Source organism: Mobula hypostoma, chromosome 28 (assembly GCF_963921235.1).
Source record: "Mobula hypostoma chromosome 28, sMobHyp1.1, whole genome shotgun sequence".
Lineage (NCBI taxonomy): Eukaryota > Metazoa > Chordata > Chondrichthyes > Myliobatiformes > Myliobatidae > Mobula > Mobula hypostoma.
In genome coordinates, this window is record NC_086124.1 from 30,518,979 (window position 1) to 30,544,014 (window position 25,036).

Genomic DNA, 25,036 nt, shown 5'->3' on the forward strand with positions numbered 1-25,036 from the left:
TCACAGCCCTGTGTCAGACCCCAAACTGAACCCCTTGCCCCTCTCTCCTCGCAACCCTGTCAGTCCCCAAAATAATCCCACTGCCCCCGTCAGTCCCTAAACTAAGCCGCCTGCCCCGCTCTTGCCAGTTCAACCTTGGGAAGAAGGCAGTCCATCTATTACCCTCACGATCTTTCATCAACCTCAGTCGGGTTTCCTATCATTCCCTGACGCTCCAGGTAAAACGACGGAAGTTTGCCCGACCCCTCCTTACAGCACACGCCCTCTGACCCAGGCAGCGTCCTGATGAAAGTTTCAAACAGATCAGTAGATTAATTCATCAGATGGTTATAATTGGGCAGAACCAGCTCGTGGGCCAGAAGGGCCTGCTACTGTGGTGTATTTTTTTTAAAAAAGTGTGAATAAGAAACACATAAAATGCTGGAGAAACTCAGATCAAGCTGCAGCAAAATAATCAACAATTCAAGCCAAAACCTGAAACCACAGAAAAACTACAGCACAGAAACAGGCCTTTTGGCCCTTCTTGGCTGTGCCAAACTATTTTCTGCCTTGTCCCACTGACCTGCACACGGACCATATCCCTCCATACACCTCCCATCCATGTATCTGTCCAATTTATTCTTAAATGTTAAAAAAGAACCCGCATTTACCACCTCATCTGGCAGCTCACTCCATACTCCCATCACTGTGTGTGTGAAGAAGCCCCCCCCTAATGTTCCCTTTAAACTTTTCCCCCCTCACTCTTAACCCATGTCCTCTGGTTTTTTTCTCCCCTTGCCTCAGTGGAAAAAGCCTGCTTGCATTCACTCTACACTCTATCTATACCCATCATAATTTTATATATCTCTATCAAATCTCCCCTCATTCTTCTACGCTCCAGGGAATAAAGTCCTAACCTATTCAACCTTTCTCTGTAACTGAGTTTCTCAAGTCCCAGCAACATCCTTGTAAACCTTCTCTGCACTCTTTCAACCTTATTTATATCCTTCCTGTAATTTGGTGACCAAAACTGAACACAACACTCCAGATTCGGCCCTGAAGAAGGGTCGCAGCCCGCAATGTCGTCTCCACAAGAAGCTGCCTGATCTGCTGAGTTCCTCCAGCATCGTGTTCGTGTTGCTGAAGATTTCCAGCATCCGCAGAATCCTTTGTGTTTTGCATTGTAGTGAACCCTTTCTGCACCCTCTCCAAATCAAGGCACGACACTTGGAATTATTCCTTTAATTTTCGTTTTGAGCAGTCACTGCGTTTTCATCCCAGTGGTTCCGAGCAGCTCAAAGCACGACATTCCGCAGTGAGGTGTGGTGGGGGCGGGGGAGAGGGGGCAGGCCGTTTCTGAGGCCAGGAGGAAAGTGGAGTGACCGAGGTGTGGAGATGGGCTAGTGTGAGGGGAAGGAGGCTCCCTCACTCCATGAAGGAGAGGTCCATCGCCTCAGCGGTGTCAGGATGGAGAAGGCGCGTGGAGATCCGCTCCACGTCATCCAGGCTCAACAGGCGTAGTTTCCTCTCGTAATCCTGAGGAGAGACCGAAGAGAGTTAATCACTTGAGGGAGTTGAGGTGGCGGCCGCCACCCAGCACGTATATTCCATAATCCCACCCCACCGAAGGCATGGGACCGTACCTTCTGCAGCTGCTCCAGGACCTTCTCGGCATCAGCCGGGGCGAAGTGCCTCTCCAGGACACGGGCCACCTGCTGCCAGGCCTGGGGGTGCCCGGTTTGGGCAGTCCCCTCGGGTGAGGGCCGGTCAGCCGGCTTCACCACCAGGTTCAGCTTGGCACCTGTGTGCACGCCGTAATCCGTCAGCCGGTGCTCGTCTGCTGGGGGAGAAGGGGGAAGAACATAGAACATATCTTTGGCCAACAATGTTGCACTGACTTTCTAACCTAACCCAAGACCAACCTAACCCTTCCCTCCCACAGAGCCATCCATCTTTCTATCACCTATGTGTCTATCTGAGAGTTTCTTTAATATCTTCAATGTATTTGCCTCTACCATCACCTGTGGCAGGTCGTTCCACACAGAAAATAAAAAAAAAAGCAACTTTCTTCTGTTATACCCCTTCTACCTCCCTCCCAATCACCCTAAAATTAAAGCCCCATGTTTAAAACATTCACACTCTGGCTGTCTATTCTATATATGGCTCTTATCTTGTGCCACTCTCCTGTTAACACACAAAATGCTGGAGGAACTCAGCGGGTCAGGCAGCATCTATGGACAGGTATAAACAGTCGATGCTTCATGCAGAGACATTTCAGTAGGACTGGAAAATAAGAGGGCAGAAGCCAGAATAAGATAGTGTCTTAAATAACCCTAAATACCACCACCCCTGAAAGCACATTCCACACACTCACCACTCTAGAAACAAAACCCACCTCTTGACATCCGCCCTATACTTTCATCCATTCACCTTAAAATCATGTCCCCTCGTATTAGCCATTTCTGCCCTGGGAAAGGATACCAGCTGTCCAATCCCTATTTTCATCTAGTACACCTCAATCAAGTCACATCTCATTCTGCTTCACTCCAAAGAGAAAAGCCACAGCTCTCTCAATGGTGACACGAAGACTCAACAACAAATTTGCTCAGCCCCCCTCCCTATTCAATACCTCCAACTCCACCCCCATATCCCCAAGTCACAAAAACACACCCTTCAGCGCAAATGGTCCACGCTGACCAAGATCCTCAATTAAGTTTACCCCCTTTGGCCAAAGCCCTACAAATCTTTGTATTTGTACAAACATCTAATATTTCAATAACTTTTGACTAATTTTGTAAATGTCTGATTTTGGAGGGGAGGAGAAGATGGCGGCACGACGCAGCACGCGCGGCCACTCCGAAATGATATCTGTATTTATTAAATAGGGGCTGTGCACAATCCTGATTTGATGGAGACAGACTTGAGAAGCACAGAGGAACATCTGGAGAAACTTCAGAAATGCCCGCTTCGCTGCCGCTGCTACTGTGCGATCGAGAATCTCTGGAAGGGAAGGCCCCAAATCCTCGGCTTTGCCTATTGCCGGGGCCGAGGTCGAAGTGCTCGGTGTCGGAGGCTCGAAGTTTTCGGACGGACTCAAGAGTCGGCTGTGGTCGGGGGCTTCCAGGATGCTGCATTGGCAAGTTTGCAGTGCTGGAAGCTCAAGGCAGGGAGAGTTTCTCCCTTTAACCGTCTGTGTGAGATGATGGGACTTTCGAGAGACTTTGAGACTATTTTTTTACCGTGCCCATGGTCTGTTCTTCATCAAATTACGGTATTGCTTTGCACTGTTGTAACTATGTTTTAATTATGTGGTTTTTGTCAGTTTTTTTTAGTCTTGGCTTGTCTTGTGTTTCTGTGATATCATTCTGGAGGAACAAATTGTATCATTTCTTAATGCATGCATTACTAAATGACAATAAAAGAGGACTGCATGTCCTCATAATCTACTCTAATTAAGCATTCTTGCTCATTTAAAATATTACAGCTTGTATGCGCAAATACATGAATTACAAATGTCCTCAGGCTACCACAGGACATGTGAGTGCCTCGATTTAAGTAAACATGGAGTTAGCCTCACACTTTAGACTCCTGTGTCTTCCTTTGAATTAGTTTGATGTTTTGAAGTTACATTACAGTGGCCACAAGGTACTTTTAAAATGAACCTGAGATGGCTGCTCACCTGTTGAAGCGTGCAAATAAAAAAGCGCAGAGACAGTTTTTAAAGGAAAAAGCAGCGCAGCACGGGTTCTTCGCAAGGGAAGACATGATCAAGTTTTTAAAAATAACAAGTCAGAAAATGGAAGAATTCACCAACACAAAGAGAAGCAGGTGATAATCGTATTTTTTAAAAATCGGAAATGGATGGCAACATTGCAAAGATAGACACATTTGATTTCACAACAGATGACTGGATTTTATCTACTGAGCAACGGTGACACAATTGATTTGGCCAGGCTGGTTTCTGATTCGACATTTCACGCTTACTTTCATTCCACATTGCAACTCAATTGTGCCTCTGTCTGCCACTTAGTTTCATATGCTCTGCACCTGTTCCTTTCTATAAACTTTAAACAAAAGATCGTAAGTTTTCACTCATTCTTGGACCCTTAAAAGAACATAAAAAATTCCCCAGATCCCACACCAGGGAGGAGGCCCAAGAACACGAGATTGCTTCACAGCCGCAAGTCTCACCACTATCCCACAAGAGAAATCCTACACAGTGATTAAATCTTTAGGCCTGAATGGAACAATCTAAAATTGACTATGCTGTGGATGTCTGTAGAGTAGTTATATTACCTAATATACTATGTAAATAATTGAGAAGCATTCTCTATCCAGTTGGAGTTTATAGCTAAGCAGGGAGGAACATTGTATATTTAATACTTTTCAGTAAAATTTAAGTAATCTTGTAAATATGTTGCTTGATTAAGCATTCTTTGTTTCAATAACTCATTATGGGTTATATGTAAAAATATGAATTGCTATGTGATACATGCATGCCTTGCTTAAAGAAAACACAAAGCTAGACTCAAATAGCAGGGTAGTGGAGTGATTTACAGTACCAGGGACCTGGGTTTAATTCCTGCTGTTGTCTGTAAGGAGTTTGTACGTTCTCCCTGTGACCACGTGGGTTTCCTCCACGTGCTCCAGTTTCTCCCACTTTCAAAAGATGTACTGGATGGTAGGTAAAATTGGTCATCGTAAATTGTCCTGCGATTAAGTGAGGATTAAATAAGGCCAGGGGGGCGGGGGGGGGGGGATTGCTAGATGATGCATCTCAAAGAGCCAGAAGGGCCTGTTCTTTGCTGTATCTCAATAATAAAAAAATGTACGTCAGACTCCCATATCTAAATGCGTGCATGTAAAATGTTTTTGAAGTTACAAAACATTTTCCTAACACTGTACCTGGCCAAATGTCGTTGATACAAGACCATAAGATATAGAAGTAGGTCATTCGGCCCATCGAGTCTGCTCCACCATTCAATCACGGGCTGATCCAATTCTTCCAGTCATCTCCACCCCCAGCCTTCTCCCCATACCCTTTGATGCCCTGGCTAATCAAGAAACTATCTATCTCTGCCTTAAATGCACTCAATGGCTTGGCCTTCATAGCCGCTCGTGGCAACAAATTCCACAGATTTGCCACCCTCCGACGAAAGTATTTCTCCGCATCTCTGTTCTAAATGGATGGCCTTCAGTCCTGAAGTCGTGCCCTCTCGTCCTAGACTCCCCTACCGTGGAAAATAACTTTGCCGTATCTAACCTGTTCAGGCCTTTTAACATTCGGAATGTTTCTATGAGATCCTCCCCGCATTCTCCTGAACTCCAGGGAATACAGCCCAAGAGCTGCCAGACGTTCCTCTTAAGGTAACCCTTTCATTCCTGGAATCATTCTCGTGAATCTTCTCTGAAACCTCTCCAATGTCAGTACATTCTTTTTAAAATAAGGAGCCCAAAACTGCACACAATACTCCAAGTGTGGTCTCATGAGTGCCTTACAGAGCCTCAACATCATATCCCTGCTCTTATGTTCCATACTTCCAGAAATGAATGCCAACATTGCATTCACCTTCTTCACTACCAACTCAACCTGGAGGTTAACCTTTAGGGTATCCTGCACAAGGACTCCTAAGTCCCTTTGCATCTCTGCATTTTGAGATCTCTCTCCATCCAGATAATAGTGTGCCCGTTTATTTCTTCCACCAAAGTGCATGACCATACACTTTCCAACATTGTATTTCATTTACTGTGTCCGGTGCTCCCGATGTGGCCTTCTATATATTGGCGAGACCCGACCCAGACTGGGAGACCGCTTTGCTGAACACCTTCGCTCTGTCCGCCACAGAAAGCAGGATCTCCCAGTGGCCACACATTTTAATTCCACATCCCATTCCCATTCGGACATGTCTATCCACGGCCTCCTCTACTGTAAAGATGAAGCCACACTCAGGTTGGAGGAACAACACCTTATATTCCGTCTGGGTAGACTCCAACCTGATGGCATGAACATTGACTTCTCTAACTTCCGCTAATGCCCCACCTCCCCCTTGTACCCCATCTGTTATTTATTTATATACACACATTCTTTCTCTTACTCTCCTTTTTCTCCCTCTGACTATACCCCTTGCCCATCCTCTGGGTTCCCCCCCCCCTTTTTCTTTCTCCCTGGACGTCCTATCCCATGATCCTCTCATACCCCTTTTGCCAATCACCTGTCCAGCTCTTGGCTCCATCCCTCCCCCTCCTGTCTTCTCCTATCATTTTGGATCTCCCCCTCCCACTTTCAAATCTCTTACTAGCTCTTCTTTCAGTTAGTCCTGACGAAGGGTCTCGGCCCGAAACATCGACTGTACCTCTTCCTAGAGATGCTGCCTGGCCTGCTGCGTTCACCAGCAACTTTTGTGTGTGTTGCTTGAAATTCCAGCATCTGCAGATTTCCTCGTGTTTGTGATTGTATTTCATTTGCCACTTCGCCCATTCCCCTAAACTATCCAAGTCTCTCTGCAGACTGTTTCCTCAACACTACCAGCTCCTCCACCTATCTTTGTATCTTCGGCAAATTTAGCCACAAATCCATTAATCCCATAGTCCAAATCATTGGCATACATCATAAAAAGCAGCGATCCCAACACCGACCCCTGTGGAACTCCACTGGTAACCGGCAGCCAGCCAGAATAGGATCCCTTTATTCCCACTCTCTGCTTCCTGCCAAAAAATTGCAGTTGGTTAGTCAGGCAGGGTTTTCCTTTCAGGAAACCATGCTGACTTCAGCCCATCTTGTCATGTGCCTCCAGGCATTCCGTAATCTCATCCCTAACAATCGATTCCAACAACTTCCCAACCACTGATGTCAGGCTAACAGGTCCATAGTTTCCCTTCTATTGACTCCCATCCTTCTTAAACAGTGGAATAACATTTGCAATTTTCCAGTCATCCGGTACAATGCCAGAATCCATCGATTCTTGAAAGATGAGTGGGAGAGCATTTTGGAGATAGTGATCACAATTCTATCTCCTTTACTATAGCATTGGAGAGGGATAGGAACAGACAAGTTAGGAAAGTGTTTAATTGGAGTAAGGGGAAATATGAAGCTATCAGGCAGGAACTTGGAAGCATAAACTGGAAACAGATGTTCTCACGGAAATGTACAGAAGAAATGTGGCAAATGTTCAGGGGATATTTGCATGGAATTCTGCATAGAGACAGGGAAAGGATGATAAAGTACAAGAACCATGGTGTACAAAGGCTGTTATAAATCTAGATAAGAAGAAAAGAAAAGCTTATGAAAGGTTCAAAAAAACTAGGTACTGGTAGAGATCTAGAAGATTATAAGGCTAGCAGGAAGAAGCTTAAGAATGAAATTAGAAGAGCCAGAAGGGGCCATGAGAAGGCCTTGGTGGACAGGATTAAGGAAAACCCCAAAGCAAGAGGATATGATGCGAAAGAAGAGGACCAATCAAGTCTGACAGTGGAAAAGTGTGTATGGAATCAACGGTGATAGCAGAGGTACTTAATGAATACTTTGCTTCAGAATTCACTACAAAAAAGGATCTTGGCGATTGTAGGGATGACTTACAGCGGACTGAAAAGCTTGAGCACGAAGATATTAAGGAAGAGGATGTGCTGGAGCTTTTGGAAAGCATCAAGTTGAATAAGTCAGCAGGCCCAGACGAGACATACCCCAGGCTACTGTGGGAAGCGAGGTAGGAGATTGCTGAGCCTCTGGCGATGATCTTTGCATCATCCTTGGGGACAGGAGAGATTCTGGAGGATTAGACGGTTGTGAATGTTGTTCCCTTATTTAAGAAAGGGAGTAGAGATAGCCCAGGAAATTATAGACCAGTGAGTCTTATTTCAGTGGTTGGTAAATTGATGGAGAAGATACTGACAGGCAGGATTTATAAACATTTGGAGAGGTATAATATAATTAGGAGTAGTCAGCATGGCTTTGTCAAAGGCTGGTAATGGCTTAAGAGCCTGATTGAATTTTTTGAGTATGTGACTAAACACATTAATGAAGGTAGAGCAGTAGATGTAGTGTATATGGATTTCAGTACCCCATGAAAGGCTTATTGAGAAAGTAAGGAGGCATGGGATCCAGAACTGGCTTGCCTACAGAAGGCAAAGAGTGGTTGTAGACGGGTCATAGTCTGCATGGAGGCCGGTGACCAGTGGTGTGCCTCAGGGACCTACTCTTTGTGATTTTTTATAAATGACCTGGATGAGGAAGTGGAGGGATGGGTTAGTAAATTCGCTGATGACACAAAGGTTGGGGGTGTTGTGGATAGTGTGGAGGGCTGTCAGAGGTTATAGTGGGACATTGTTAGGATGCAAAACTGGGCTGAGCAGTGGCAGATGGAGTTCAACCCAGATAAGTGTGAGGTGATTCATTTTGGTAGGTCAAATATGGCAGTATATAGTATTAATATACTATATACTCGGCAGTCTGGAGGATCAGAGGGATCCTGGAGTCCGTGTCCAGAGGACACTCAAAGCTTCTGCGCAGGCTGACTCTGTGGTTAAGAAGGTGTACGGTGTATTGGCCTTCATCAATCGTGGGATTGAGTTTAAGAGCTGAGAGGTAATGTTGCAGCTATATAGGACCCTGGTCAGAACCCACTTGGAGTACTGTGCTCATTTCTGGTCACCTCACTACAGGAAGGATGTGGAAACCATAGAAAGGGTGCAGAGGAGATTTACAAGGATGTTGCCTGGATTGGGGAGCATGCCTCATGAAAACAGGTCGAGTGAACTCAGCCTTTTTTTCTTGAAGTGACAGAGGATGAGAGGTGACTTGATAGAGGTGTACAAAATGATGAGAGGTATTGATCATGTGGATAGTCAGAGGCTTTTTCCTGGGGCTGAAATGGCTCGCAAGAGAGGGCACAGTTTTAAGATGCTTGGAAGTAGGTGCAGAGGAGATGACAGGGGCAAGTTTTTTTTATGCAAAGAGTGGTGAGTGCGTGGAATGGGCTGCCAGCGACGATGGTGCAGGCAGATGCAAAAGGGTATTTTAAGAGATGCCTAGACAGATATATAGTGCTCAGAAAAATAGAGCGATATGGGTAACCCTAGGTAATTTCTGAGGTAAGGACATGTTCAGCACAGCTTTGTGGGCCGAAGGGCCTGTATTGCACTGTAGGTTTTCTATGTTTCTACGTTTCTATCATTGTTAATGCCTCCGCAATCTCTCCAGCTACTTCGTTCAGAACCCAAGGGTGCATTCCATCAGGGTCCAGGAGATTTACCCCCCGTCAGACCATTAAAAGCTTCACAAGCACTTTCCCAGTTGTAATTTTCACTGCATGTACTTCACTTCCCTGACACTCTGCAATGTCCGGTATACTGCAGACGTCTGCCACTGTGAAGACTGATGCAAAATACACATTCAGTTCCTCTGCCATCTCTGTGTCTCTCATTACAGCATCTCCAGCATCAACCACTTCCTCTGGCATCTCAGTCCAAAGATGAGCCACCCTCTGGGTGAAAATGTTGCACTTGGGACCCAAATAAATCTACCCCCCCCACCTTAAACCTGTGTGTTCTAGTTCTTGATTCCATGACTGGGGGAGGGGGTGGGAGATAGAGTGTTACAGTTGTACAAGATGTTGGTGAGACATTTGGAATATCATGACGTCCACAAAATGCTGGAGGGTCTGGCAGCATCCATGGAAGTGAATAAACAGTTGAAGTTTTGGGCTGGAGACTTGGAAGATATCACCCTTTCTGTGCCCCTCAAGTTTTTGTTAACTTTGGTTGAACAAGTTGGGTCTTTATTCTTTGAAGCGTAGAAGGTTGAGGGGGGACTTGATAGAGGTATCTAAAATTATGAAGGGATAGATAGAGTTGACATGGATAGGCTTTTTCCATTGGGGGGGGAGATTCAAACAAGAGGACATGAGTTGAGAGTTAAAGGGCAAAAGTTTCGGGGTAACATGAGGGGGAACTTCTTTACTCAGAGAGTGGTAGCTGTGTGGAACGAGCTTCCAGCAGAAGTGGTTGAGGCAGGTTCGATATTGTCGTTTAAAGTTAAATTGGACAGATATATGGACAGGAAAGGAATGGAAGGTTATGGGCTGAGTGCAGGTCGGTGGAACTAGGTGAGAGTAAGAGTTCGGCACGGACTAGAAGGGTCGATTTGGCCTGTTTCCATGCTGTAATTGTTATAAGATACTCCAGTGTAAAAAAAAGTCGCAACCTACTCAATCTCTCTCCGCAACTTCAAGTTCCAGCAACATCCTCGATAATCTGCTCTGCACTAATTCCAGTTTAATGGCATCTTTTCTACATTTTAATTCCCTTTCCCCATTCCGACATGTCAGTTCACGGCCTCCTCTACTGCCCCAATGAGGCCACTTTCAGGTTGAAGGAGCAAGACCTCCTATTTCATCTGGGTAGCCCCCCAACCTGATGGCTTCCAGTAATGTCAGCCTCCCACTCTTCTCTTTCCATTCCCCATTGACCCCCTTCTAACCCCTTCTCCTCACCTACCCATCAGCTTCCCCACGCTGTCAGATTCCTGCTTATTCAGCCCTTTTACCTTTTCCACCTACCACCTTCTTACTTCATCCCCCTCCTACATCCACCCACCTCCACCTATCAGCTGCCAGCTCGTACTCTTTTCTCTTCCACCCCCCCCACCTTCTTATCCTGGCTTCTTCCCCTTCCTTTGCAGTTCAGATGAGGGGTTACAGCCCGAAATGTCAAGTGTTTATTCCTCTCCATAGATGGTGGTGTAATGGCAAATGATTCTGGGTTTGTGGGCTGCTCTACGACACCCTGCAACACCACTCTCGGGGAACCATCTACCTGTACCTCCAGCTCCCTCTGTTCTACAACACTCCCCAGGGCCCCATCGTTCTCACTGAGCATCCTCCCCTCCCCACCTCAAAAACAATTGAAGACTCAGCTCACACTGCCCTGGTGAGAGAGCCAACATCCAAATGGGAAAAGAAAATGGTTGATCTGTTACTTGTTAATTTTCAATTAGCCCCCGAGGTCCAGTCCACACCCCTGAGAATTTCAGACCATTACGCCATAGGAGCAGAATTGGGCCATTCAGCCCATCAAATCTGCTCTGCCATTCTATCGTGGATGATTAGTTTTGCTCCTCAACCCCCATTTCTCCTCTTTTTCCTCAACCTTTGACATCCTTACTAATCAACAACCTCCACTTTAATTATCCCCAGTGACTTGGCCTCCACAGCCACCTGTAGCAACGAATTCCACAGATTCACCATCTGGCTGAAGAAATTACCCATCTCTGTTCTAAAGGGACATCCTTCTATTCTGAAGGTGTGCCCTCTGGTCCGAGACTCCCCCACCATTGGAAATATCCACCCACATACTCTTTCTCCCAATATTTAACAGGTTTGAATGAGAAATCCCTCCCCCCACCCCATTCTAAACTCCAGCGATTACACTGAAGGCATCAAACATTTATGTTAACCCTTTCAATGCCAGAATCATTCTCTGGACACAGAGTCCAAAACTGCTCTCCATACTCCAGTCTGACCAACGTATTTAAGAATCAATAAAGCATCGGCAGTTCTGGGACTGGGAAACTCTCAGCTTTACCAAGCCTAGATCTATCCCGTTAGCCTGCTCTCTCTCCTCCCCTGCACCAAAGATACCAGTTACCCCCACACCCAAACCTGTACCTGACAGTGCCTTGCCCTTGTATAGTAGCCGCTGCTGGACTCTTGGTATCTTCAGCTCCTGTTCGATCAGCACCTTCAAGGCAGAGACTGCCTCGTCTTCAGGAACCTGCAAATGACCCAGGCCACAGACTCAGGACTCAGCCTTCCGAAGGGTGTGGGGAAATTTCAGACCCTTTGGCCCAATATCCCCTCTGCTGTCGACTAACACCAGTCCCATCTATACACTCCCCCCATTCCCAGTCCCGTGTCCCCTGCCCCATATTCCACTGTCCCAACCTGTTCAGATCGCACTCTCCATTCTTCCACTAACCCCTTCAACTCTGACCCCCACCCCCACTGTCCAGTCCTGCCCTCAAACCCTCCTCCCACCCAGTCCCCCCTCCCACAATAACCTCACCCCACCACCCAGGCCCCTGGTGCCTCCACACACCCCACCACCTGTCACTACCCCTTGTCCCCCATCCTTACACTTACTCCCCCCTCCCACAACAACCTCACCCCCACCACCCAGACCCCTGGTACCTCCACACAGGCACAGCCGACACCACTTCAGGAGTCTCCCATCCCATCACCGCCTCGGTCACTACCCCATCCCCCTCGTCCCCCACCCCTACCTTTATTCTCTCCGCCCACAGCAACCTCACCCCCACCACCCAGACCCCCGGCGCCTCCACACATCTCCAAGCCCAAACCCCCTACCCTCACCCCCACCACCCAGACCCCCGGCGCCTCCACACAGCTCCAGGCCAAACCCCCTCACTACCCCATTACCCCGACCTCTACCTTTACCCCCTCCACCCCGATCACCGGCACTCGGTTCCCCTCACCCCCTCCCTATGATACCTCTCCTTACCCCCACCCCCGCGGTCTCCTCCACCTCGCCCCCCACCAGACTGCTCTCTAATCGCCCCACCGTGCGCACCTCAAGGCCGCACTCGACTCCGTGCAGAAGTTTAACGCTGATCCTCATCGCGATGGGGCGGCCGGGCCAAGCCGAGCAGGCCGCCTCTTAAAGGCGCGGGCGGCGGAGCCGAGCCGACCCGAGAACGGCGCCTCTTAAAGGCGCAGGCCCATCCGAGCCGAACAGGGAGCCCCTTAAAGGCGCAGGCCGCGGCCGAACCGGGGAGGCCGCCCCTTAAAGGCGCAGGCCTCAGCCGCGGGCAGCTGGCACAGGTGCCAGATCTTATCTTGAATCTTGAATCCGTAGGCACATGGATGATAGCGAAATTGAGGGTCAAGTGGTAGGGAAGGGTCTTGCTGAAGGTTAAAATGGGCTGAAGGGCCTGTACTGTGCTATGTTCCAAAACCTCCCCCTTCCCTTGAGTTGATGGGGATGTGTGGAGCTGGAGCATAGATAAGGTGAATGGTCACAGGCATTTCCCCAGGGCCGGGTTAGAAACATAGAAAACCTACAGATGCTGCCTGGTTTAGAGGGTATGCATTATGATCAGAGATTAAGGGAGCTAGGGCTTTACTCTTTGGAGAGAAGGAGGATGAGAGGAGACATGATAGAGGTGTACAAGATAATAAGAGGAATAGATAGAGTGGATAGCCAGCGCCTCTTCCCCAAGGCACCACTGCTCAACACAAGAGGACATAGCTTTCAGGTAAGGAGTGGGAAGTCCAAGGGGGATATTAGAGGAAGGTTTTTTACTCAGAGAGTGGTTGGTGCGTGGAATGCACTGCCTGAGTCAGTGGTGGAGGCAGATACACTAGTGAAATTTAAGAGACTGCTAGACAGGTATATGGAGGAATTTAAGGTGGGGGGGGTATATGGGAGGTAGGGTTTAAGGGTCGGCACAACATTGTGGGCCAAAGAGCCTGTACTGTGTTGTGCTATGTTCTATGTTTTAATACAGGCCCTTCGGCCCACAAAGCTGTGCTGAACACATTCCTACCTTAGAAATTACCTACAGTTACCCATAGCCCTCTATTTTTCTAAGCTCCATGTACCTGTCCAGACCCTATTGTACAGCCTTCACGACCATTGTAATGAGTTACCATCTTCCAGTTGGCTGGTTGTTCTCTGTCTGCAACCTCCCCCTGGACCTTACCGTGATGGGTGACAACCCCATCAGCAGCTAAGCTCCAGACTGCATAGCTTTCTGGATCACAGGTACTCCAGCCTATCCCCACGGCAAAGTGGCAATCCCCAGAGAAGTTATGTTCTATAATCACTTTCCCGGTCCTGAACTCCCCCCAGTGAGGACTCGCTGTGGAACTCAGCACTCCAGTTCGTTGCTGATCCAGCTCCGTAAGTGGAACTGCCTGATGTTCCTCCCTCTGTTAGGATTTATTTTCCTCTTCAATAGTTTTTAACAAAAAAGATGGCTTTGTCATGTACAAGAATCAACATACTGCATTTAACACCAATACCATCGTCAAACTTGCAGACGACACAACAGTGATCGGGTTGATCTCCAACGGAGACGAAACAGTGTACAGAGCGGAGGTACAGAACTTAGTGAGCTGGTGCTCAGAGAACAACCTGTCTCTTAATACAGCAAAGACTAAGGAGATAATTATCAACTTTGGAAAGTCACGGGATGACGAGTACGCTCCAGTCTACATCAACGGAGACATAGTGGAGAGAGTGTCCGGTTTCAGGTTTCTGGGAATACACATCTCAGAAGACCTTACATGGTCCACTAACACCACAACAATAGTTAAGAAAGCACAGCAATGCTTGTTTTTCCTCAGGACGCTAAAGAAAGCTGGTCTACCTGAACAGATGCTGGTGACCTTTTACTGCTGCACCATAGAGAGCACCTTAACATACTGCATCTCTGTGTGGTATCTCCGTTGTACAGCAGCTGATAGGAAAGCACTTCAGCGGGTCGTCTCTAGCGCACAGAAGATCATCGGGACACAGCTCCCAGCCCTGGAGGACACCTACAGCTCTCGCTGCCTAAGGAAAGCTACAAGCATCTGTAAGGACAATACACACCCATGCAATCATCTGTTTGAACTTCTTCCATCTGGCAGACGTTGTAAGATTTTCTATGCCCGCACTTCCAGACTGAAAAATAGCTTTTTCCCCAGAGCTATAATTGCTCTGAACCAATCAATCAAGCATCATCCATCAATTTGTTATATTGCTACTTTAATACTGGTTTTCTGGCTGTCATGCATCTGAGTTGCGCTTTCGTACTGCTGGACGTTGCTTGTACTGGCTGGTTACTTGATTTTATTTATTGTTTATTTATTTTATTTGTTGTTTTATAGCATTAAGTGTGAGAGTTGCAAACTCATTTTCGCTGTATTAGTGCATGACAAATTGTACTATGCAATAACAATAAAGATAATTCAAGTTCAATTTCTATTTCAATTTCAATCTTCAAATCTGTATCCTTTGTCTAAAAGATTCAAGATTGTTTAATGTCATTTGCAGTACGCAAGTGTAAAGGATCTGATGGAGCCCAAAAAAATAAGATAAAGAATACAGTAATAAAAATGCACAATAAGATAACCTACATACATAGATTGATTGTAAAGTATGTCCATAAAGTGACACTGGATACAGGAGTGTCTCAGTGAATGTCAGGTGTATTGGTGGTTAATGGGTTAATCCTATGCCAGTCAGTTAGCCACACCCACATGGGAGGAGTTCACATATTGTACAAGCAGCGTTATCAATAAAGTTCAGAGGAATATCCTGCATGTTGGTGTCCTGGTGTGCTTTGCACTCTCCCTCAATATTGAACACAACATGGTGTCAGAGGTGGTTGATTTATGATAAATTAGCTCTACAGACCAAGTGAGATCTGCAATAAGAAAGAATTTACAGTAAGTCTGTTCTTGTTAGCATATATCTATAAAAATCATCCAGAGACTTACTACCAAAACTGCCTATGCTAGTTGCTAATTGTATGCACCAGAAGGCTGAGCTGAGACAGACAATGCTGAGCTAAGCAACGCTTTCCAACTACACCCAAAAGTAGATACATTGTAATAATCTGTGGGCCACTAGCCTAGGGAAATGCACAGAGACGCAGACACAGCAGAGAAGTCAGTCAAACTCTCAGGGAGAGAAAAGACGACTTTTGTAGTCCAAATAAATCAAATTATAAATAAATAAACAAACAAACAAACAGAAAAATGGAGCAAATATCTGCAGTACCTACATCTACTTACCTAATGAAGCTCCCCAAGACATTTGCTTTCTCTAAAGCAGGGTACTTTGAGAGATGGCTCTGAGAGCTTTGAGAGATGCCTGGGCAATCTCACTCTGACTTCAGAAGAGCACCAAGTATGCACACTGATATACCGCATGGATGACACCATGGGTGGATTAGCACTGACAGATGCTCAGGAAAAGGAGTACAAAACCGTGCCGGTCATTGGGGATGTGGAGGGGTGGGTTAGTGGGCGGTGGTGTTGAGCGACTCTACTGCTTGGGCAAAGTAACTGTTTTTGAGACTGGTGGTCCTGGTGTGGATGCTACGTAGCTTCCTCCCTTGATGGGAGTGGGACAAACATTCTGTGAGCAGGGTGGGTGGGATCCTTCATGATGTTACTGACTCTTTTCCAGACCTATCTGCATGTCCTCGACGGTGGGTAGGCTACTTCTAGTGATGTTTTGGGCAGTTGTGACTATCGTTGTAGAGCCTTCTTGCTGCCACAGTGCAGTTTCCATACCATGCACTGATACAGCATATCCTGATGCTCTCTACTGCACATGTGAAGAAGGACGTAGATGCGCACAGTCCAGCTCTCTTCTGCTTCTTGAGGGAGTAGAGGCAGTGGTGAGCTTTCGTGATTGTGTAGAATATGTTCTGGGACCATGTGAGGTAGTGTGAGGTGTGCATTCCCAGGAGTTTGAAACTACTCACAATTGTTGTGTACATGATATTTCAGTAATATTTGAGTAATATTGTAAATATATTGTTTGATTAAACATTCTTTGTCATCTACATAACTGATTAGGGGGTTATATGTATGAAGTACGTAAATGGCATACGTTATTATGCCACCGTGATATATTTGAGCTGAAGTAAAAGTAAGTAGACACATTTTCCTGGCTCCCGCGTTTTTTCTCCTCATTAGTTTTTGAAGTCACTAAACATAACAGTGGTGACAAGTAGGTTTTAAAATGAACCCGAGACAACTGCCTACCTGTTGGAACACAGCAGGTTTTTGTCTTCGCAGGGGGAGAGAGACAATCAAGTTAAAAAGAAGTACAACACGGGTTTTTTCACAAGGGGAGAGAGAAGGTCGAGTTTAAAAAAGGCAGGAGACAGATGAAATTCACAAGTTCATAAACACTGAGTACCAAGTGATGATAGTAATAATAAGAAGAATAAGAATACAGTAATTAATAAAAGGCAGAAATAGCCGGCTACATCAGAAAGAGAGACACATTTGATTGCACAACAGATAACTGGGTGATGTATACTGAATTAATTGAACAGTATTTTGAAGAAAATGAAATAGCTAATGAAGAGCGGGTGCCAGTTTAATCGGTGGAAAAGCAGTTATTAAATACAAGGGTTCACATACGTTTTCCAGCCTGGATTGTAATTGATTAAACAATGTGTTTAATAAAGACATGAAAAGTACAATGATTTGTTTGTTATTAGTTTAGGCTGATTGTGTTTGTCTATTGTGACTTGTATGAAGATCAGACCACATTTTATGAGTAATCAATGCATGAAACCAGGTAATTAAGAGTTTACAAACTTTTTCTTGCAGCTGTATATAGATGGATGTATAGACAGATAGAATATAGAAATCTACAGTTCATTACAGGCCTTTTGACCCACAATGTTGTGCTGACCATGTAACCTACTCTCGAAATTGCCTGGAATTACTCTACTGCATAGCTCTCTATTTTTTCTAAGCTTCATGTACCTATCTAAGAGTTTCTTAAGACCCTATTGTATCCACCTCCACCACCCTCACTGGCAATGCATTCCATGCACCCACCACTCTCTGTGTGAAAGACTTAACCCTGACATCCCTTCTGTACCTACTTCCAAGCACCTTAAAACTATGCCTCCCTGTGTTATCCATTTCAGCTCTGGGAAAAAGCCTCCAGCTATCCATATGATCAACGCCTCTCATCATCTTATACACCTCTATCAGGTCACCTCTCATCGTCTGTCGCTCCAAGGAGAAAAGGCTAAGTTCACTCAACCTATTCTCTTAAGGTACACTCTCCAATCCCGGCACCATCCTTGTAAATCTCCTCTGCACTCTCTCTATAGTAGCCACATCCTTCCTGTAGTAAGGTGACCAGAACCGAACACAGTCCTCCAAGTGGGGTCCGACCGAGGTCTTATATAGCTGCAACATTACCTCCCGGCTCTTAAACACAGTCCCACGGGTGATGAATACCAACACACCATACGCCTTCTTAACAACACTGTCAACTTGCGCAGCAGCTTTGAGTGTCCTATCAACCAAGGTCTCTCAGATCCTCCACACTGCCAAGGACCTTACCATTAATACTATATTCTGTCTTCAAAATTGACCTACCAAAATGAACCACTTCACACTCATCTGGGTTGAACCCCATCTGCCACTTCTCAGCCTAGTTCTGCATCCTATCGATGTCCTGCTATAACCTCTGATAACCCTCCAGGCTATACACAACACCCCCAACCTTTGGGTGATCAGCAAATTTTCTAACCCACCCTTCTACTTCTTCATCAAGGTCATTTATAAAAACCACAAGAGAAGCGGTCCCAGAGCAGATCCCTGGGAACACCACTGGTCACCGACCTCCATGCAGAATACAAACTATCCATAAATTTATGGATTGTTAGATGGGTAGGTAAATAGCCAGATAAGATCATATGATATTGGAGCAGAACTAGGCCATATATCGCTAAATAGATATTTAGTTTGACAGATTGCAGATTGGGGAGGGAGGGAATGTCAACTCAGACCATGAGGCAGATGAGAGGCCTGCGTGGGGCATTTTCATGCCTTGTAAGGCGCAGATTGAAAGTCTGTGTGGGGCGCCACTCCTTGCACAGATACTGGAGCAATGTGTGGTTAAGTGCCTTGCTCAAGGACACAAACACACTCCCACAGCTGAGGCTCGAACTAGCAACCTTCAGATCACTAGACGAATGCCTTAACCACTTGGTCACGTGCCCAACAATTGTAGATTGATTGATAGATAAATGGAAACATAGATGAATAGATACTTAGAAGGTAATATAGATATACATATTGGTAGATTAACAGAGATAAATGGATGGCTAAATGAATTAGGTAGCTCAATGGAATGATAGATGGGTTGACATAAATATAGTTAGATGAATATATAGATAGATAATTTGATAGATAGATATGCAGTAAATAAATAATAGACATTTGGACACAGAGATAGACTGACAAATAAAAAGAAGGATAGTGTGTGAGGGAGGATAGGCAGGTAACAGAGATGGGACGCGCTCAGACCGACAGTTTGAGGTGTGTCTATTTGAACACAAGGAATATTGTGAACAAAGTGGATGAGCTTAGAGCTTGGATCAGTACTTAGAGCTATAATGTGGTGGCCATTACAGAGACTTGGATGGCTCAGGGATAGGAATGGTTACTTCAAGTGCCGGGTTTTAGATGTTTCAGAAAGGGCAGGGAGGGAGGAAAGGCAGTGGGGGCGTGGCACTGTTGATCAGAGATAGTGTCATGGTTGCAGAAAAGGTGGACATCATGGAGGGATTGTGGGTGAAGGTTAGGAACAGGAAGGGGTCAATAACTCTACTGGGTGTTTTTTATAGGCTGCCCAATAATAACAGGGATATCGAGGAGCAGATAGGGAAACAGATCCTGGAAAGGGGTAATAATAAGAGTTGTCATTGTGGGAGATTTTAATTTCCCAAATATTGATTGGCATCTCCCTAGAGAAAGGGGTTTAGATGCGGTGAAGTTTGCTAGGTGTGTTCAGGAAGGTTTCTTGACACAATATGTAGATAAGCCTACAAAAAGAGAGACTGTACTTGATTTGGTATTGGGAAATGAATCTGGTCAGGTGTCAGATCTCTCAGTGGGAGAGCACTTTGGAGATAGTGATCATAATTCTATCTCTTTTACAATAGCCTTGGAGAGAGATAGGAACAGACAAGTTAGAAAAGTGTTTAATTGGAGTAAGGGGAATAATGAGGCTATCAGGCATGAAATTGGAAGCTTAAGTTGGGAACAGATGTTCTCAGGGAAAAGTATGGAAGAAATGTGGCAAATATTCAGGGGATATTTGTGCGGAGTTCTGCATAGGTATGTTCCAATGAGACAGGGAAGTTATGGTAGGGTACAGGAACCGTGGTGTACAAAGGCTGTAATAAATCTAGTCAAGAAGAAAAGAAAAGCTTACAAAAGGTTCAGAGAACAACACACACAAAATGCTGATAGAACGCAGCAGGCCAGGCAGCATCTATAGGAAGAAGCATCTACAGGTTCAGAAAGCTAGGTAATGTTAGAGATATAGAAGATTATAAGGCTAACAGGAAGAAGCTTAAGAAGGAAATTAGCAGAGCCAGAAGGGGACATGAGAAGGCCTTGGCAGGCAGGATTAAGGAAAACCCCAAGGCATTCTACAAGTATGTGAAGAGCAAGAGGATAAGACATGAAAGAATAGGACCTATCAAGTGTGACAGTGGGAAAGTGTGTATGGAACCGGACGGCATAGCAGAGGTACTTAATGAATACTTTACTTCAGTATTCACTATGGAAAAGGATCTTGGCGATCGTAGTGATGACTTGCAGCGGACTGAAAAGCTTGAGCATGTAGATATTAAGAAAGAGGATGTGCTGGAGCTTTTGGAAAGCATCAAGTTGGATAAGTCGCCGGGACCAGATGAGGTGTACCCCAGGCTACCATGGGAGGCGAGGGAGGAGATTGCTGAGCCTCTGATGATGATCTTTGCATCATCAATGGGGATAGGAGAGGTTCCGGAGGATTGGAGGGTTGCGGATGTTATTCCCTTATTCAAGAAAGAGAGTAGAGATAACCTCAAGTTGATGGAGAAGATCCTGAGAGGCAGGATTTATGAACATTTGGAAAGGTATAATATGATTAGGAATAGTCAGCATGGCTTTGTCAAGGGCAGGCCATGCCTTACGACCCTGATTGAATTTTTTGAGGATGTGACTAAACACATTGATGAAGGAAGAGCAGTAGATGTAGTGTATATGGATTTCAGCAAGACATTTGATAAGGTACTCCATGCAAGGCTTATTGAGAAAATAAGGAGGCATGGGATCCAAGGGGACATTGCTTTGTGGATTTAGAACTGGCTTGCCCACAGAAGACAAAGAGTGATTGCAGACGGGTCATATTCTGCATGGAGGTCGGTGACCAGTGGTGTGCCTCAGTGATCTGCTCTGGGACCCTTACTCTTCGTGATTTTTATAAATGATCTGGATGAGGAAGTGGAGGGATGCGTTAGTAAGTTTGCAGATGACACAAAGGTCCGGGGTGTTGTGGATAGTGTGGAGGGCTGCCAGAGGTTACAGCAGGACATTGATAGGATACAAAACTGGGCCGAGAAGTGGCAGATGGAGTTCAACCCAGATAAGTGTGAGGTGGTTCATTTTGGTAGGGCAAATATGATGGCAGAATATAGTATAAATGGTAAGACTCTTGGCAGTGTGGAGGATCAGAGGGATCTTGGGGTCCGAGTCTGTAGGACACTCAAAGCAGCTGCGCAGGTTGACTCTGTGGTTAAGAAGGCGTACGGTGTATTGGCCCTCATAAATCGTGGAATTGAATTTAGGAACTGAGAAGTAATGTTGCAGCTATATAGGTCCCTGGTCAGACCCCACTTGGAGTACTGTGCTCAGTTCTGGTCACCTCACTATAGGAAGGATGTGGAAACCATAGAAAGGGTGCAGAGGATATTTACAAGGATGTTGCCTGGATTGGGGAGCATGCCTTATTAAAACAGGTTGAGTGAACTCGGCCTTTTCTCCTTGGAGGGATGGAGGATGAGAGGTCACCTGATAGAGATGTATAAGATGATGAGAGGCATTGATCATGTGGATAGTCAGAGGCTTTTTCGCAGGGCTGAAATGGCTGCCACTAGAGGGCATAGGTTTTAGGTGCTGGGGAATGGGTACAGAGGAGATGTCAGGGTGTCAAGTTTTTTACGCAGAGAGTGGTGAGTACGTGGAATGGGCTGCCTGCAACGGTGGTGGAGGTGGATACGATAGGGTCTTTTAATAGACTTCTGGGTAGGTACATGGAGCTTAGAAAAATAGAGGGCTGTGGGTAACCCTAGTAATTTCTAAGGTAGGGACATGTTCGGCACAGCTTTGTGGGCTGAAGGGCCTGTATTGTGCTGTAGGTTTTCTATGTTTCTATGATAGATGGTTAGATAATAGGTTGTCAAATGGATAGATGAATACATGGATGAACAGAGATAGGTATTTGGATGGATAGGTGAGCAGAACAATAAATGAATGATTAAATAAGTAAGTAGACAGATAGATAGTTTGACAGACAGTAGACAGGAAGGAAGATTGCTAGATAGATGGATAAAAAGACAGATAGACAGATAGATTAACGTACTAGCCAGAAAGAATGACAATTAGTAAACAAGAAAGGAGGCCACTTGGGACACCGGAAGATCCTAAACCATCGTCAACACCACTAATGTAAATAACGCAAATTGGAAGATCTTAAGGCATCCGTTAGTCTTGCGAGACTATGGATCTGCGCCTGGAAAGTCTTCACTCTCCAGGGAGTGAACACTCTCCTGGACAAGGTTGTATGGAAGAGCAGCAGTTGCCCATGCTGCAAGTCTCCCCTCTCCACGACACTGATGTTGTCCAAGGGAAGGGCATTAGGACCCATACAGCTTGGCACCAGTGTCGTCGCAGAGCAATTTGTGGTTAAGTGCCTTGCTCAAGGACACAACACGTTCCCTCGGCTGGGGCTCGAACTCACGACCTTCAGGTAGCTAGTTCAATGCCTTAACCACTTGGCCACGTGCCCACACAAATTGGAAGATACAAGGTAAAATTATCCGAAGTGGATTCACCGGACATTCACAGGTGGGGCATATGAGTTTACCACTGGAAGTAAGGATAGGAGACATGACATTGGAACATTCAGTAGTGTTGGTGGAATCACCTAGGGAGCAGGAACATATACTGGGGAGTGATTACTTGGCCAAAGTGGGGCTTTGTTTTGACCCAGTTAATTGTATGATTGGGCAGATGGCAACCAGCATGAATAACATACACAACATGCGGATCTCAGCAGGAGAATATCAGCAGAGAATATGCACAATGGGTGAAGTGTGGATAAAACCGGAGGAGATGAGCAATGGTCAGAAGGTGCAGCAAATTATTGCACAGAACATTTGCAAGGCACAAGCATTATGGCAGAAAGATTGCTGGCAGTGTATACATACGAGGTCTAGACCCCAAACTACAGAAGCAATATGGGTTTCCAAGGAAAGCAGAGGAAGATGTAGGTAAGGTAATACAGTCTTTGGTACAACAAGGGGTACTGAGGCCAGTAGCCTCCACTAATAACTTACCCATATGGTCAGTAAGGAAACCAGATGGTAGTTGGAGATTGACAATAGTCTATAGAACTGAATAAGGTAACTCTGTTAACAAACTGATCCAGAAACAGTGGTCAAACAGAATGAAAGAGCACAGTGGTTCACAGTTTTAGACATAAGTAATGGATTTTAGTCTATCCCACTAGAAACAGAATGTCAATACAACTTTCAGAGACAGCAGTATATGTGGACTGCCCTAGCACAGGGGTTCCGTAATCCCCCATCTACATTTCACCAGCGCTTAGGGGAAGGGTTAAAACGGTTTTCAGAGCCCGAGTGCTTGGTCCAATACATAGATGATCTACTCCTGCAGACTGAAACCAAGTGGGAACATTATCGGCTACTGACAGAACTGCTGCAATTATTACATACATACATTGGGACTAAAGGTAAACCCTACAAAAAACTGGTGATGAAACAAGAAGTTAGTTATTTTGGATTGACGTTGACGCTAGGAAAGAGAAATTGATAAGCAAAGAGTAGAATTGGTTATGAAACTTCCCAAGACCTGAAAGGGCTGTGGTCTTTTCTGGGGCCGGTAGGGATCACATTGATGGATTTTCTACCGAGGCAGTTCCTTTAATGGAGTTACTGACAAAGAAAGTGGCGTGGGGATAGAAATGAAAGTAGACGCAGGCCTTTACAGCCCTGAAGCAAACATTGGCCACTGTGTCTGCTCTAAAAACCCTAAATACGAATGAGCCTTTCTCATCGGAGACGAGTACAGGAGACACATGGAAAATTAAGTCTAGAAGCATAGGTATCGCGTATGCTCCCACCAGCAGATAGGGAGGCGTGCTGTTGGTGAAAAACACTTGTTATCGGTTTTCCGGGCGAAACAACATTTAGCATACATAGTAGGACTTCATCCATTTACAATACTGACTGAACACACCCTCGTACAATTATTGCTAGATGGAAGGATTAAAGGTGGCTCAGAAAGCTGAAACGGAATTGGGGCAGCACAGTAGCGTAGTGGGTGTCACAAGGGTTTACAGTACCGGCGGCCCAGGTTCGATCCCAGCCAACACCCACAAGATGTAACCATGCGGATTTCCTCCCACAGTCCAAAGACGTACCCTAGATCCAAAACTCTAGGTTAATTAGTTATTGTAAATTGTCCTGTGGTTTACAAAATTATGAGGGGTATAGACAGAGTAAATGTGAATAGGCTCCTTCCACTTAGATTAGGAGAGATAAATACGAGAGGACGTGGCTTTAGGGTGAAAGGGGAAAGGTTTAGGGGGAACTTCTTCACTCAGGGAGTGGTGGGAGTGTGGAACGAGCTGCCATCTGACGTGATAAATGCGGGCTCACTCTTAAGTTTTAAGAATAAATTGGAGAGGTACATGGATGGGAGAGGTCTGGAGGGTTATGGACTGGATGCAGGTCAATGGGACTAGCAGAATAATGTTTCAGCACAGACTAGAAGGGCCGAATGGCCTGTTTTCTGTGCTGTAGTGTTCTATGGTTAGGCTCAGAATCTGCTGGGAGGGCTGTAAATATTTGGCTATTTCTGCCTGTAAGGGAGTGATATTAATGTAAACCACCTCGATGTCAGCTGACAACCTGGTGGACCAAGTAATGTGAGTGTCAAGTTATGATAGTGAATCATCCCAAGGGATCCTTTGTATCAAAACAAAGCAGGGTGGGAGAAGCAGCTAATAAAGCAGTAATGCCTAAGAAGAAAGACCCAAAGGAAAAGGGGAAAAAACACCAAAATTAAAATGTTCGTAGATGGCTTCTCACCAGTACAGGATGGTGAGAGGAGAACTGGGTGCGGGGTATATGTAGAGGATGAACATGGCCAGAAAAAGTATAGTAAACAACAGGAATTCTGCAGATGCTGGAAATTCAAGCAACATACATCAAAGTTGC

At 45.6% G+C, this 25,036-nt stretch overlaps 1 protein-coding gene across 2 annotated transcripts; it reads right to left on the reverse strand.

Moving 5' to 3' along the window:
* Positions 1 to 1,205: 1,205 nt before the first annotated feature.
* On the reverse strand, positions 1,206 to 12,755 carry ubl4a (ubiquitin like 4A). 2 transcript variants are annotated; one of them, XM_063034703.1, is made up of 4 exons: positions 12,562 to 12,755; positions 11,640 to 11,745; positions 1,623 to 1,819; positions 1,206 to 1,515 (listed from the first exon to the last, which is right to left on the reverse strand). In XM_063034703.1, exons 1-4 carry the CDS (start codon positions 12,607 to 12,609, stop codon positions 1,405 to 1,407), a joined length of 462 nt encoding a protein of 153 aa, XP_062890773.1. In that variant the 5' UTR covers positions 12,610 to 12,755; the 3' UTR covers positions 1,206 to 1,404. The 2 variants fall into 2 exon arrangements, with proteins under 2 accessions (XP_062890773.1, XP_062890774.1); XM_063034704.1 differs by having other exon boundaries at positions 1,623 to 1,816; positions 12,562 to 12,745.
* Between the last annotated feature and the right edge of the window lie 12,281 nt (positions 12,756 to 25,036).